The sequence below is a fragment of the Oncorhynchus gorbuscha genome, linkage group LG18 (assembly GCF_021184085.1).
Source record: "Oncorhynchus gorbuscha isolate QuinsamMale2020 ecotype Even-year linkage group LG18, OgorEven_v1.0, whole genome shotgun sequence".
In the NCBI taxonomy this organism is placed as follows: domain Eukaryota; kingdom Metazoa; phylum Chordata; class Actinopteri; order Salmoniformes; family Salmonidae; genus Oncorhynchus; species Oncorhynchus gorbuscha.
This window is the reverse complement of record NC_060190.1, coordinates 33,971,575-33,988,168: the sequence shown is the minus strand read 5'-3', so window position 1 is coordinate 33,988,168 and position 16,594 is coordinate 33,971,575. Positions and strand designations below refer to the sequence as shown.

The 16,594-nt window shown below is 43.4% G+C and overlaps 1 protein-coding gene across 1 annotated transcript in view; it reads left to right on the top strand.

The window, feature by feature from the left end:
- Nucleotides 1–647: 647 nt before the first annotated feature.
- LOC124004142 (voltage-dependent L-type calcium channel subunit alpha-1D-like) overlaps nucleotides 648–16,594 on the top strand; it is a 72,449-nt gene continuing 56,502 nt past the window's right edge. Inside the window, exons 1-3 of the mRNA XM_046312925.1 lie at nucleotides 648–866; nucleotides 9,293–9,710; nucleotides 10,830–10,935. Coding sequence (XP_046168881.1) covers nucleotides 9,442–9,710; nucleotides 10,830–10,935 — 375 coding nt within the window. The 5' untranslated portion in view covers nucleotides 648–866; nucleotides 9,293–9,441. The remainder of the gene's footprint in view (nucleotides 867–9,292; nucleotides 9,711–10,829; nucleotides 10,936–16,594) is intronic.

Genomic DNA, 16,594 nt, shown 5'->3' with positions numbered 1-16,594 from the left:
AGCAGAATTACTTTAAATGACAGACACTAACGCTCGATCAAATTCTACGCCATCCGTTTGATGCAGATGCGGGACTACATTTGCGGGCCATCCACAATATGGCTGGGCTATGCTGGCGTGCGCCTCTCTTCAATATGTAATGTGGTCAATTCCACTCGGACCATGTCAACTGGAATTGATCATTTTTCATTCATGGATTGAATATGAGCGTTTTTTTTACTGCTACTACAAAGACAGTCTGTAATTGCAAAAAAAAATGTATATAATTTATCATCATGGATCTTCAGTTTTCACATTTCCAAGTTAATCAAGGCAACGGAATTAGAGGACTACTGTTACTGTGTCAGTGGTGTGGCAATGCTGTCTCAGTAAGTCAGTCATGTTATTTGCATTTACCATTAGCCTCCCAAATTGAGGTGGAATTTAATGTTGAGGTTGTTCATTAAAATCAATTAAAAGTAGGCTAGACCTAATTAGTAGACCTGGACTATATAGTCACTGTGGCCCTTTCGTGTTGGTGACTTTTTGCGTGCGGTGTAAATGAAGAGACGCGTGTGCACGATCAGGAGGGACACATAGCCAGAAGGAAGCGAGCTCTGATTCTGATGTGCTCATTTCACTGTTCACTCACGCAGTGGCGATAAGCAGCGCTGCATAGCGGACGAGGATGCTCTGTTCTCCCCCGCATACACTCTCCTGTCTCATGCTTTCCACGATCAACATGGAAGGGCTTCATTAATGCCCCTGCCCCCAAGCTGATGAATTTTAACTCGCCGTTTGAGACTGGACTTGCGTTAAAGCACTGGACTTTACCTACCGAGTGGATAACGCTGAGGTATCTGCCGAATAATAAGTCTTCAGAAAAGGTACGTTTTAGTTGCATGGAATCGGGTCTGAAGTTAGCATGTTAGCTCAGCGAGGCCGGGTTTGTAATGGTTTAGTCATGTCTGTTTTCATTATTTCCATACCAGAACAATATAGCTCAGTGACCGTGTCCATTTCGTTTTTACAAACCGTGTTGCCAAGTTTGTCCTTCATATTGCCTGCTATTATGTTGAGGATATCTCAGAATAGCTTTGCGTAGAGACTATTTATCATGACAATAGCCCAGTGAACGAGACAGATATGCTTGTCTTTTGGACTGAAGTTCGGTGGCTGCATTGTAGCCTATCCCTTCTCCGAATTCGTCGCGTGGGATAAACGCCGGGCAAAAAGCCATAGACCTTGTGTCCCTGGACCGGAGCCGAAATACCATCAGTGGGCTTTGTAACCCATTGTAACCTAGCAATAACGCCAGCTGTTTCTCCCGAGGAACGCCAGGACCATCTGACTGTCAGGCATTGCTCCATTTTCGCAATGAGCGCCTAGAGCCGGACTGTCATTTTACACAGTTTTTAGGGATTTTGACGACGTACCTCAATGTGTTCAAGGAGAAATACGACCACGTTTGGTGAAGGGTAGGCCTATTGTTCATGTGTCGCGAATCGCTCGTAGGAATGCCAGTCGCTATTTACATCAAGTAATGCGCCGGGTGTCGATTTCTATCGATGTTACTGGACATGAATCATCTCACATGCACTCTCGTTTGGATGCATTCTGCATAGGCTACTGTTCCATATGGACAGCAAATGAAACAGAAGCCTCTGATGACAACACTAGGCTAATGGTTGGTGCTTTCATGATTAATGTGTTCATATTCAGTGCTAAAGATGATTGCAACGTTCTATCCTTATTATACACGGAATTTGAGAAATGTTATACGCTCTTTGGAATATTCAGGCAATGTGACCTTTTTCAGCTTCTTGTTTTCTCTACGGGGCCTAGCACTCGTACTTCAAGGACTTATACAACTGATTTGACCAAGTTGTGTTAGTAACAGCTTTGAATTCATGCAGCTTATCCTTGTTGTTTTTGGCTCGGGAAGCATGTCATATGCGGTGATATTTTAATACATGTTGCAGCATTTTTCGGTGAATCATTTCGTCTTGTTTACATGGTTGTGTCCCCTCTTTGTTGTCATGGCAATGGTCGGGTCCATCACCCAGCCACATATCCTAGTCTTGTGCCTTGAATCATAGAGCCTTGCTTACGTTATTTTTGATAAACCAGTGCTTTAACTTGGCATCGTTATAATGCAACAATCGTACTTTACTTTTTGCAATAGATGCTTTATATTTATATTTATATTAGCATTGCCTGTGCGTTTCGTTTTTAACCACTCTTTTTTTTACTCAACTCTTTGCTGGTTAAAAAAAAATATTATCGGTGCACTTTTCCTTTTTGAGGGAAGGGGTGTTCTCTCTCCTCATTTTCCAATCATGAGACTCAGCAGAATATCCAGCCTATAGCCTACTATGCCCTGTTTGCCGACACTGTTATTTGAACGATTACCCACTCTTACCTTGTGTAGTTAGATTATAAAGAAAGTAGATTGAATTATTGGTCTTGTTGGATATAATTATTCAGTTGTTATTATGTGATTACAATGTTACTAGTACTACTCTGCTATTAATGTGTTATTATAGTGTTACTATACCCATGTGACTGTATACTGTTGGTGGGCTGAAGGAGTGAGATCATCTCATGACCCCCTGCATGGTGGTGACAGTGACAACATTCCATAACTCGCACTGACACATGCATGTCTTTCAACACTGGAAGACAGAGGAGAACGACTGACTCTTGAATCAAGAGAAATGAGATGAAGAAGACTAACAAAAAGCATACGGCTATGCAATGCATCATGAGTGACTAACCTATGTCGCATAAAACAGTACCAATCATTTTGGTAAGAGTTAGGTTTGAGTTTGTTACAGAATGTCAATGGCTTTTTTAAGATTAGTGGCATGAGGCCTCTTGGTTAGTGTGGAGTATAGTGGTTCTGGTTGGGGTAGCTGTTGAGTGTGTCAAGTTATTAACAATTTTGAAAAGGACATTTCACCATAGCTCTGCCACTGTATATAGTCATTACTATATCAACAACATTATGTTTTTGTCATAAACATGACAAAAATTCTCTCCACAAGCTAGAACGAGCACATTTTCATTTCACCTGTAGAAACCTTGGTTTGGTGTGCACTGTGAACCGGCATAAAAACATACAAATACTGTATATTCCTCTGTCCAGTGTCTGTGTTCTTTTTCCCATCTTAATCTTTTATTTTTATTGGCCACTCTGAGATATGGCTTTTTTCTTTGCAACTCTGCCTAGAAGGCCAGCATCCCGAAGTCGCCTCTTCACTGTTGACATTGAGACTGGTGTTTTGCGGGTACTATTTAACGAACCTGCCAGTTGAGGACTTGTGAGAGGTCTGTTTCTCAAACTAGACACTCTAATGTACTTGTCCTCTTGCTCAGTTGTGCACCGGGGCCTCCCACTCCTCTTTCTATTCTGGTTAGAGCCAGTTTGCACTGTTCTGTGAAGGGAGTAGAGATCTTCAGTTTCTTGGCAATGGCTCGCATGGAATAGCCTTCATTTTTCAGAACAAGAATAGACTGACGAGTTTCAGAAGAAAGTCATTTTTTTCTAGCCATTTTGAGCCTTTAATTGAACCCACAAATGCTGATGCTCCAGATTAGAGGTCGACCAATTATGATATTTCAACGCCGATACCGATTATTTGAGGACAGAAAAAAGCCGATGCCGATTAATCGGACGATTTTTAAAGTGTATTTGTACATTTACATTACATTTAAGTCATTTAGCAGACGCTCTTATCCAGAGCGACTTACAAATTGGTGCATTCACCTTATGACATCCAGTGGAACAGCCACTTTACAATAGTGCATCTAAATATTTTTAGGGGGGGGGGGGGTGGGGGTGAGAAGGATTACTTTATCCTATCCTAGGTATTCTTTAAAGAGGTGGGGTTTCAGGTGTCTCCGGAAGGTGGTGATTGACTCCGCTGTCCTGGCGTCATGAGGGAGTTTGTTCCACCATTGGGGAGCCAGAGCAGCGAACAGTTTTGACTGGGCTGAGCGGGAACTGTACTTCCTCAGTGGTAGGGAGGCGAGCAGGCCAGAGGTGGATGAACGTAGTGCCCTTATTTGGGTGTAGGGCCTGATCAGAGCCTGGAGGTACTGAGGTGCCGTTCCCCTCACAGCTCCGTAGGCAAGCACCATGGTCTTTTTAATGACAATTACAACAATACTGAATGAACACGTATTTTAACTTAATATAATACATCAATGAGAACTTGATATCGGCCCTAATTAATCACCCATTCCGATTAATCGGTCGACCTCTACTCCAGATACCCAACTAGTCTAAAGAAGGCCATTTTTATTGCTTGTTTAATGAGCACAACAGTTAATTAGCACAACATAATTGCAAAAGGGTTTTCTAATTATCAATTAGCCTTTTAAAATGATCAACTTGCATTAGCTAACACAATGTGCCATTGGAACACGAGTGATGGTTGCTGATAATGGGCCTATGTACACCTTTGTAGATATTCCATAAAACATCAGCTGTTTCAAGCTACAATAGTCATTTTCAACATTAACATTGTCTACAATGTATTTCTGATCAATTTGATGTTGTGTTAATTAATGGTCAAAAAATGAGCTTTTCTTTCAAAAACAAGAACATTTCTAAGAACGGGAGTGTATATACTGTATAAACTCAGCAAAAACAGAAACATCCTCTCACTGTCAACTGCATTTATTTTCAGCAAACTTAACATGTGTAAATATTTGTATGAGCATAATAAGATTCAACAACTGAGACAAAAACTGAACAAGTTCCACAGACATGTGACTAACAGAAATGGAATAATGTGTCCCTGAACAAATGGGGGGGGGGGGGGTCAAAATCAAAAGTAACAGTCAGTATCTGTTGTGGCCACCAGCTGCATTAAGTACTGCAGTGCATCTCCTCCTCCATGGACTGCACCAGATTTGCCAGTTCTTGCTGTGAGATGTTACCCCACTCTTCCACGTGGTCTGCCACTGCGAGGACGATCAGCTGTCCATCCTGTCTGTGCTGTCTTAGGCGTCTCACAGTACGGACATCGCAATTTATTTCCCTGGCCACATCTGCAGTCCTCATGCCTCCTTGCAGCATGCCTAAGGCACATTCATGCAGATGAGCAGGGACCCTGTGCATGTTTCTTTTGGTGTTTTTCAGAGTCAGTAGAAAGGCCTCTTTAGTGTCCTAAGTTTTCATAATTGTGACCTTAATTAAATTTGTATTTACATTTGATTTAATTAGGCAAATCCGTTAAGAACACATTCTTATTTACAATGATGGCCTAGGAACAGTGGGTTAATTGCCTTGTTCAGGGGCAGAATGACAGATTTTTACCTTGTCATCTTAGGGATTCAATCTAGCAACCTTTCGGTTACTGGCCCAACACTCTAACCGATAGGCTACCTGCCACTGCCTACCGTCTGTAAGCTGTTAGTGTCTTAACGACCGTTCCACAGGTGCATGTTCATTAATTGTTTATGATTCATTGAACAAGCATGGGAAACAATGTTTAAACCCTTTACAATGAAGATCTGTGAAGTTATTTGGAATTTTACGAATTATCTTTGAAATACAGGGTCCTGAAAAAGGGACGTTTGTTTTTTTGCTGAGTATATATATATATACATATATATATATATATATATACACTAGGCCTGTAGACCATGCTTACACTGCGTTGTATGCCTCTTGAGTAATCTGAGCTGAAAAAACATTATAGTCTATTCCGTTAAAACGACTAGAGCCTATGCACACGTTGTAATCAAATTCTGCATTTCAAACTATCCTTTTGTGAGGCGCAGAAGGAAACTAGTTATTTTCGATGGCAGTGGTGGGGTGGATAAACCAAAATTGGAGGATCAACCATCAATCTGGATAAGAGCGTCTGCTAAATGACTTAAATGTAAATGTAAATGTAAATCTCCAGTTTGGGAAAATGTTGGCTTCCCAGTAGAAGTATATTGAAAAGTAGGAAATCAACTAAATGTATTGAATTTATTAGATCATTATTTTATTTCCCCAATATGATGATAAGACAAAATGCATAAGTGATTCATATTTTCTTTCAACTTTCTGAAGAGTCAACAGTGTGCCCCTTCCTGTGTGTGCGCCTTTGTCTGCCATATGTAGCCGTTAGCGATGATGCTAATGACAACCATCTTCTGGTAGATGGAAAGGCTTTCCCAAAAACCTTCTCAATGTATGTTAACTACAAAGTAGCAGTGGCAATTTTAGCATCTTGGTGCGGCAAAAAAAAAGCAGTGGGATGCATGACAGAAGATCCACTACTGCAAACAGTTGAAGTCGGAAGTTTACATACACTTAGATTGGAGTCATTAAAACTTGTTTTTTCAACCACTCCACAAATTTCTTGTTAACAAACTATAGGTTTCGCAAGTCGGTTATTTCACTTGTAATTCACTATATCACAGTTCCAGTGGGTCAAAGGTTTACATACAGTAAGTTGGCTGTGCCTTTAAACAATTTGGAAAATTCCAGGAAATGATGTCATGGCTTTAGAAGCTTCGGATAGGCCAATTGACATCATTTGAGTCAATTGGAGGTGTACCTGTGGATGTATTGCAAGGCCTACCTTCAAACTCAGTGCCTCTTTGCTTGACATCATGGGAAAATCAAAATAAATCAGCCAAGACCTGAGAAAAAAACTGTAGACCTTCACAAGTCTGGTTCATGCACTTAGGACCCATCTGTTGACACCTTTACCAACAAAGGTGTGATGCCCTACATCCCTTCATCAACCGAGTCTAAATGCTGACACCACAACCATGTCTTTCCAGGAGACGTGCAGTACAAGCAGATCTTCTGCAAGGGGTCCAAGCAGTGGATGGTTTTAAGAAGGTCGACGAACCCTGTACTCATCACTTCCGTCGGAGTCTTATCCAGATGGCCGTAGACAGCAGACGGGACATTCGCTTCAAGCACAAAGTCTCATCTTCCCCAGCCCACCATGTCATCCAGCAAGTGAATTTCTATTGACATAAGCTACCACTGTCTACCACTGACATTCAGTTTTACAGTACAGCCTTCTCTCTCTTCTTGCCTGCAACGGTGTTGTAATTGGGGTGACTCTGCTATACCACATCAAAACACACGAAGCTATCATGTCTAACCTCATCACACAGTCAAACGGACAGGCACACCTTAGTTTGATGTCACTCCATTACCCTGTCAAAACTATACTGAATTTCCTAAAAGCCTACTCTGGCAGTGACAAATGTTGGATTGTCGTAGTGACCCTACGGGATACAGTTTGTATATATAAATAAATGCCTTTTGTATTTCTAAATTTGGTTTCATTTTTGTATAGGGAAAGGTCTCTCCTTGAACAACTACCATTTTATCACGAACTGTAATAAAATGTTTTGATTCATTGTCTGATTCACATAACTAACCGTCTAATGCCAGTTCCCTACCACGGACGGGACCACTACATGTGTTATTATAGCGCTACTATAATAACACTATAATAATATGTGTAGGAGGAGAGAATATTCCTACAGAATATGTTCTCCTTCATTTCTATAGGTTGCATACCTCTATTTCTGCCTGCTATGGCAAAGTTCGCATTGTAGAGCACCGGAATAAGAGAACTAAGCTGAACCAGGCAGATCTAGAAGTATGCAACCTACAGCTAAACATATTATACTGGTTTCTCTGTCCTGTTAATGTTGCCTGAGCACGCATAGAAGTACCTGGCCTGCTTCTCGCAAATTTCAAATGTCAAATGTAGGAAAGTGCCCAGCTGGGCTTCTCAGTCATTTTTTCTTCACCTCACAAGTCAACGAAGTACATAAGTTAAAAAATATATATATTTTATTTTTTACATCCATTCAAATTATAATAGTTCCTCACAGTATTTGTAAAATCTCCGCAACACTCTCCCTCTCGATAATCAGCATCTCATCTGATAAATAGGCTATGGACATATTGCGTATAATTGGTTCTTTTTTGATGATTGTCAATTTCGCCTTCCTACTATAGCATAGCAGTCCCCTTCAATCTTTCCTTGACAATTCATTATCTTATACCCTACTTTCAGAAAAGCCTAAGGTTTATTCCACATTTTGTTACGTTACAGCTTATTCTAAAATTGATTAAATAAACACTTTCCCCTCATCAATCTACACACAATACCCGATAGCGACAAAGCAAAAACAGGTTTTTAGACATTTTTGCACATTTATAAAAAATAAAAACCTAATACCTTAATTACATAAGTATTCAGACCCTTTGCTATGAGACTCGAAATTGAGTTCAGGTGCATCCTATTTCCATTGATCATCCTTGATATTTTTCTACAACTTGATTGGAGTCCACCTGTGGTAAATTCAATTGATTGGATATGATTAGGAAAGTCACACACCTGTCTGTATAAGGTCCAATAGTTGATTCCGGTTGAAATGTACGGTTGAATGTCACCATGTAGCTAGCTAAGAGAACGTGTCAAAATTCTCCATTGTTAAATTCGTGTTGATGAGAGGAATCACTTGAAGCCATTGTGGTCTGGTCAGTTCTTTCAGTTTTGCCCAATCGGACTTGTGTTGTAGGGAAGGGGCCAGAGCAGGAACCACTGCCCCATATCGAGTTGTAGCCTTTCAGAGACTGGAAAGAATGTGGTTCCTTATACATTTATAATTGAATCCGCCGATAGGAACATTGCTGAAAGACGTCCAATGGCTCTATCAAACAAGGACAACCATATCTACATGCAGACTAACATATAGTGCAGTCAGTATAACATAGAGGCTTCGTAAAATGCCACAAAGCAGGACTACATAGGACCCCCCCCCCTCCAATACACCGGATGTTATCATGGGGTGTCTCCTTCGGGGTGCACGCGGAGCCCAGACCCACCCTCTTCTTGGGAAATTATGTGTAAAACACATCTCACTGACCCTAGAAATGCCTTGGTCATGATCACAACAAACCCAGATTCCACAGAGTTTGTGATTCAGGCTTCTTGCTGGGTATGCTGCTTCCTGTGTAAGTCTTCCTGTAGCCTATTTATCTTCAAGTGATTCTTAGCCATTGACACAGCTTTACCTGAGATGGCTGCTGTTCATGGTCTTGTGGTTCTGAATGCAAGATTGTAGGTATTTCAATCATCGCTGTCCGTGGTGCTAAATTGGAAACTCTACTATCAGCGCTAATTGCTTATTTGTTTACCTTTACTAGTTTCCATGTGATAAAGTCACCATAGTAACCTTCTACTGATGATTTTAGTAGTGATGATCAATGATCAGTTTTCTATATAAACATATGGATTGGTAACCATCCTCTCTCCTGTACTCTCTTTCACAGAGGCAAATTATGCCAGCAGCACCAGAGTCCCTCCCTCTGGTGACGTGCCAGCCCATTGGTCAGACCGCCCTGTGCCCCTCATTTAGCCCCGCCCTCTCTCCTGGCAGATCCATGCTGCTGGACACGCCCCACAGAGCCACGCCCACACCATGAGTGCCAACGGGCCAGCCAACGCCCCTGCGGCCCCGGCTGCAACCCCAGTTGCCCCGCCGGTGCTCAGTCCGGTAGCCGCCCCTCCGGCTGCCCCTGTCCCGGTGCCGACTGTCCCGGTGGGCGCATTGGCACAGAAGAAGCGGGCGCAGTACGCCAAAAGCAAGAAGCAGGGGAGCAACGCCAACACCAGGCCAGCCAGGGCCCTGTTCTGCCTCAAACTCAACAATCCCATACGAAGAGCCTGCATCAGCCTGGTAGAGTGGAAGTATCCTTCACAACGGACTAGAGTGTGTGTGTGTGTGTGTGTGTCTGTGTGACCCTGGATGTTGATAATCTATACCTTGTACTTTAGTGTGTGTTGCAGTGTGTGTGTGATGTGTAGGTCAGTGCATGAGAAGAACCATCACAGGCTCAGTTAGGGTTCATTCAGGGCCATCAGGTGGATTACCGCCCATGAACCAATTCATGATTTACCTTTGTCTGAACCGTACAGTTGGCTAAATCTTGAGTTGCACCTAGCCAATGCCTAGCTTTAGCTGACTCGCTTTAGCTGACTCTAGCTTAAGCTGACCAGCTTTGACTAGCTTTAGCTGACTCTAGCTTTAGCTGACTAGCTTTAGCTGACTCTAGGTTTAGCTGACAAGCTTTAGCTGACTCAAGCTTTAGCTGACTCAAGCTTTAGCTAACTCTAGCTTTAGCTTAGCCATGTGCAGTGGCTGTATCCCATCTCCATTTCCCCTCACAGTCCAGTACAACTAGACAAAAGACACCCCTTTATGTTAATCTCACTGCAGAGTGTGACTCACTACCCAACACAAGAATATGAAAGTGAAATAGCAAGTCAACGTTTACTTTTAATCAGTTCATTCTAGCGTAGGTAGCCTACTGCAGGGAAAGACAGATTATTTGACAGCTATAGCCAGCGATGTGTGAATCATTCTAGACTTTGTGTTTTTTCAGCGGTGCATGCGAGAGAATAGTCAACTGGAGGTGAAATAAAAGTTGTTTTTTGCTGCCTCCTAAGGCGCAGTGAAAGTCACCATGTCCCAAATCTTAAAATACTGGTGGGGCGAGGGTGACTCAGTGACACGACCCAGCTGCGTGAGCCTCTGCTGGGACTCTGCTGCTAAGGAAGACACAGTCATCAGAATACTGTGATAACTCTGCACATTATCTCATGTTATTTAGATTGGCCCTGAATTGCCAAGTTGCATATTGCCATTATGACTTTCTTCTGACTCTCGCAACTTCCGATGTCTTTGGCTTGAACTCTGTCTGTGTTTGATGATTATTAGTTTGAACAGGAAATAGTCAAATGTTGACACGGTGAATATATTCATGTGATCCCCCGCTTCAATGATTTTCCCTTAACCTTGTCTTCCAGGCCATTTGATATCTTTATATTAATAGCTATTTTTGCCAACTGTATGGCCTTAGCTGTGTACATCCCCTTCCCTCAGGATGACTCCAACTCCACCAACCATGACCTGGTGAGTACATACGTCAGCATTACTCCTGACTCAAATGAACCCCATGACCTCCGGACCCCCTTGCATTACCTTTGACCCCCTCTTGTGCTCTGGGAGAGTATGGTTGCACAATTTCAAGATTATGTTACAGTACCTTTATTGCACTTTTATTGTACTTTTATTGCATCAAATGGTTGTTTTATGAAACAGAATAGAGTATTCTTAACTATTGTGTGTGTGTTTTACTGAGGATAAGCCTGTGGGAGATAACACTGACAGGAGATTTACGATGTATTTTGGGTGATAAAACCTAAAGAGCATTCCAGAGCATTCCAGAGCATGACTTAATGTTTCTGTACTATACCGTACCAGGGAGAGATGGCTCCAGTTTGGAGTTGGAGGGCCAGACACTGGTGATACAATGAAAACTGTTGACACTGCAGATACTGTCTGCTATGTATTATAGATATCTTTCATACAAATCTTAACCTTGTGACCCATTCTATGTATCTGTTGTTCGTCGTGTAGGTTGAAGAGGTGTATCTTGGCTATAAAATACCTTTGTACTTTTGTCTCGGGGCTCTCAACAAATCATCAAAGAGACGGCGATTCGTCGACCAGCAATCACTATTGCAAAGCTCTCACTATTAAAGGTTTAGTTTAAGTATAACTCTGACTTGTGTGATAACCACAAGAGGTGAAGGGTGAAGTTGCCCCTAGATGCTGATCTTGGGTCAGTTTGGCATCACCCCACTAATGGTTAAGCTTAGGATTGGGGGATGGTAAGATGATCCTAGATCTGTAGCCAAGGGGCACTTCACCCTGAGCCTCGGCTGTTTTCACCTTGTACTGTGAATGACTACTTGGGTTTGCTGCTGTGTGCTCTGGCAGTGACAGCATTCATGGTGCAGGTGACTTGTGGTGTCATTGAAGTCTCTGTGGAGGTGCTGTTGAACAATGGGCACCCTCTGTTGTCAGGTTATTATGCTTTACCCTGCAGTGTTATTACGGTTGTGTATGGTTGACGGTGCTTGACTTGGACTGAAATAGGTGCCGGTACTCATGTCGGGTGTCAGTACTGTTTATATTTAGGTGTAGGAACTACACAATAATTTTTAAACAATATTGTATAAGAGGTGCAGGAACTCAAGCAGTTGTCATGACCAGTGTTTAAAGGCACTAAATGGGACACGTCTTGCTGTTCAATGGACATACGTTTTTAATGTGTATTACATGTAAATGTCTTGCTGTGTGTGTGTGTGTGTGTGTGTGTGTGTGTGTGTGTGTGTGTGTGTGTGTGTGTGTGTGTGTGTGTGTGTGTGTGTGTGTGTGTGTGTGTGTGTGTGTGTGTGTGTGTGTGTGTGTGTGTGTGTGTGTGTGTGTGTGTGTGTGTGTGTGTGTGTGTGTGTGAGTGTGTGTGCTATCTACTGTTTAAAGATTGTTCTTGTGTAACCACGGTGACTATGAGTCCAGGCGTTGGTTAGGTAGAAGACCATCCATGCTCTTTCACATTTGTACTTCGTCATGTCATATCGTTCCTGCAGTGCACCAGAATTTTGTTCCGTTTTTATTTGTAGAAATCGTCATCTCTCTGTGCTCCCCCTTTGCGCACGCGAGTCTCGGCAGTGTGTCTGTGTAGACTGATGCATTGTGGGTGACGTGGTGTTCATAGCAGGGCTCCTACAGCTGAGAGTGTGTGCCTGCACAGTCCGCTGGCGAGACAACAGACATTTGGATTCTTACGTGAGCAGAATTTAGCTGGAGAGCTTAGTGATTCATCAATGTCTGAGAGCAGGATGGTGTGAGAGCGATAGAGAGCTAGAAGCCGTCCTGTTTTGTAACCCTCAACCCACCTTCTGCTCTAAAAGATGCATGGGGCTTATAGAAATCAAATTGCATTAGTCGCATACATATGTGTTCCTGCCATTATGCTACGGTTGAACGAAGACGTCTACTGTAAGATACTACGATGTGACCTACTACTTGAGAGGAGAAGTGTGGTGTAATGCTTGCCCGTATGACCTCCAGGAGTGTGACCCCAGGGGTATTTGTTTGCACAGTGGTGCATAGGAGGAGGAAAGTAGGTTATCTGGGACAGTACAGTCTGTGCTACAGTATTGTGTAATCTATGGGCTCGCTTGGTGTTCACCGAAAGAGCGTGGGCTTAGTGAGGGGATTGCAATGTTCATAAAGCAGTGTGAGTATCAGGCCAAAACATGGTCCTGCATGGCTCGGTTGGTAGAGCATGGTGCCTTTATAATGTAATAATAATAATAATAATATAATAATATAATAAATAATATATGCCATTTAGCGGACGCTTTTATCCAAAGCGACTTACAGTCATGTGTGCATACATTCTACGTATGGGTGGTCCCGGGAAACGAACCCACTACCCTGGCGTTACAAGCGCCATGCTCTAACAACTGAGCTACAGAAGGACCACACCAGGCTCGTGGGTTCAATTCCAGCTGGGTCCACCCATATAAAATGTATGGAGCACCACTGTAAGTATCTTTGGATAAATAGGGAGATTAAATGTAACAGGGGGTCTGATTCTGTAGTTTCGAGGGAATTAACCAGAGCCATGTATAAAGTAGGTGTGGCCCTCGAGTTAAAAGTCGACTCTGTGGAAAATACGCTGGATATAGCCTAGGTACGTAGGCACACCTTCTGTTATGTCCATATGCTGAAATGATGATTCAACCTCAATACAAGTCTCTAGAGAGAGTGGCTATGAATTCACTCAACGGCAACAGTGTTGCCATTAAACTGTGGGGCGGTGGTATGGAAGTGTGAGGGGTTCATGTGAATGTGGATGTATTAATATGGCAGCTAATGTGGAACGGCTGATGGACAGATCCACACCCTGAGATACTGGCACTGGCGCGTCTGGCACCGACGGTCAAACCGTGCTCAAGGTCTCTTAGGTCACTCGTTTTGCCCATACTAACATTCAATTAAACAGTAACTGAATGCCTTGATGCCTGTCTGCCTGCTTTATATAGCAAGCCACGACCAGGTGACTCACTGTCTGTAGGAGCAAACCATTTTCAGGAACGGGCTGGTGTGCCTAATAAACTGACCCTTGAATGTTTGTGCCAAACTTCAGTCAATCTTAGTTTTTAGGTGAGTTGTGCAGTTCTTCTCTTTCCAATTGCAGTAGGTATATTGTAGGAGGTTGATTTAGGGCTGGTGCAGCAAATGTACTGTACTAACTACAATACACACAGAGAGGTCTCAGGAGGAGGAATGGGAGAGTGTAGAAATGCTGACTTGGTTGAAAATGGCAGCCAGCAGGGGATGAGGGATGAGAACTCCAGAGCACATTGCTCTCTCACAAACACACACACGCACGCATGCACGCACGCACACACACACACACACACACCACAGACACGCGCACCCACACACAATACTGCACTGCAGGCCCATAGGTGAGCTGGCTGGCTGGCTGGGGCTGATGATGGGAGAACCATGATGGCAGGGGAACGGCGCAGGGTCGGGGTGGAAGGCCTGGCTGTCAGGGAGGGACAACCAGGCGAGTCCCCTGGCTCCTATCATCCTATCACGAGGCGCTAATGCCATGCAGATTAGATTCAGTGACAGACTCAGTGTAACCTGGGGGAAGGGAGAGAGAGAGATAGCGGTACCATTCAAACTCAGTATCTTACTTTGAGCTCAGCAAGCTGAGAGGAGGCTAAGGCTGTTTCCCAACGCCGGCCCTCCAAGACAGAGCAACTAGTAGTAGGGATAAATATGTCTAAGGAATGGGACATCACTCGTGAATCGCGCACATCATCAGAAGCCGACAACAGAAACCACGCAATTCATTGACAATGAGCCTTGTGTTTTTCACAACACCTGTACTGGCGGCAGTAATAGCTTTCCTTATATTTCTCATACAACACATACGTGCCATATGAGCAACAAATGAAAGAAGCAAAACAACAATATGCCAGTAATGTACCCGTCCTCTGGCTGTGGTTCAATGTGGAGTAATACTGAAGCAGGAGTTTCATTCCATAAATAGCAGTTTGACAATTAACACGTTTCCTTCACTCAGTCATTTTTTGCAATTTGTTAGGGATGAATGATTAACGAGTGGAAGCATCAAACAATTAAACCATTGTTCTGAACGAATATTTATACCCAAGGTTTCAGGGTCTTTACTGTCACGCCTGCACCCGCTTCCCCTCTCTGGCGCTCGAGGACGCCAGGATGCCCTTCATTACGCACACCTTTCACCATCCTTACGCGCATCAGCGCTCATTGTACTCACCTGGACTCTTTCACATTTTGATTGCCTTCCCTATATCTGTCTGTTTTCTCTGTTTCATGCACGTGTCAGCATTATTGTCTTTTCCGTTTCCCCTGTCCAGATGCTGTCCGTATTCTGTTCCTGTTCATTGGTTATATGTTCACTCCCTGTACCTGCTTCTCGTCTCCAGCGTCGTTCCTTACAGAATGCTGACAACACTATACGAAGCATCAGGGAGCTTTTTGTTGTGTCATTGTGCCGCCGCCGATGGAACCAGGGGTGCCTAAGCTGGTTTGTCTGGCTTCCACGCCTTCGCTGGCTCAAGAGGTTTCCTTCCCTCAGCGGCCTCGTCGGGCTCCTACGCCTCAGCCAGCTCATCGGGCTCCCATCCCACGTCATGCCTAAGCTGGCACATCAGGCTCCCATGCCTCAACCGGCTCGTCGGGCTCCCACGCCTCAGCCGGCTCATCGGGCCTCCACGCCTCAGCCTTCCGTGTCGGGCTTCTACACCTCAGCTGGTCAGTCCGGCGCCCATGCCTCGGCCGGCCCGTCAGGCTCGCCCAGGTGGGACGCCGGGTGGCACCCCTAGAGGGGAGGTACTGTCACGCCTGCTCCCGCTTCGCCTCTCTGGCCCTCGAGGACGCCAGGATGCCATCCATTATGCACACCTGTCACCATCATTACGCGCATCAGCGCTCATTGGACTCACCTGGACTCTTTCACATTTTGATTGCCTTCCATATATCTTTCGTTCCTTACGCATACAGAGATCTGCTACATACAGTGCCTTCCCGAAAGTATTCACACCCCTTGACTTTTTCCACATTTTGTTGTGTTAAAGCCTGCATTTAAAATCTATTAAATTTAGATTTGTTGTCACTGGCCTACACACAACACCCTATGATGTCAAAGTGGAATTATGTTTTTTGAAATGTTCAGGAGTACACATTTTCTTACAGTTTTTTTTGATTGCTTAAGCACGATTTTCAAAACAGGGCCCGTGTTTTCAAAACACTACACACAATTAGCACAACCACACACCCAATTAGCAAAACACTACAGATCCTTTGCAAAATTAAACACTCTTGTAAAAACTATACACTTCTTTTTAAAAACCACACTTTTTTTACCATATGAAACACACACGTTTCACATTACTATACTCTGTTTGCACGAGTTACACTCTGCTGTGATAAACCTAAAACACTTTTAGCACTTCTACTTCCCTATGATTAGAGTAGGCTACAATCAACAAAGTACAAATATAATGTCAATTCACCAAACACTACACAAGACCAATGTTGCAGACGGAAGAAACTCATTTATTTCTCAACACGCCCAAAATGTTGACATGGAGATTCATAATACTGTAACCAAACGTCACTTTACGTATTGTAAGATAAAAATACATAAAAATAA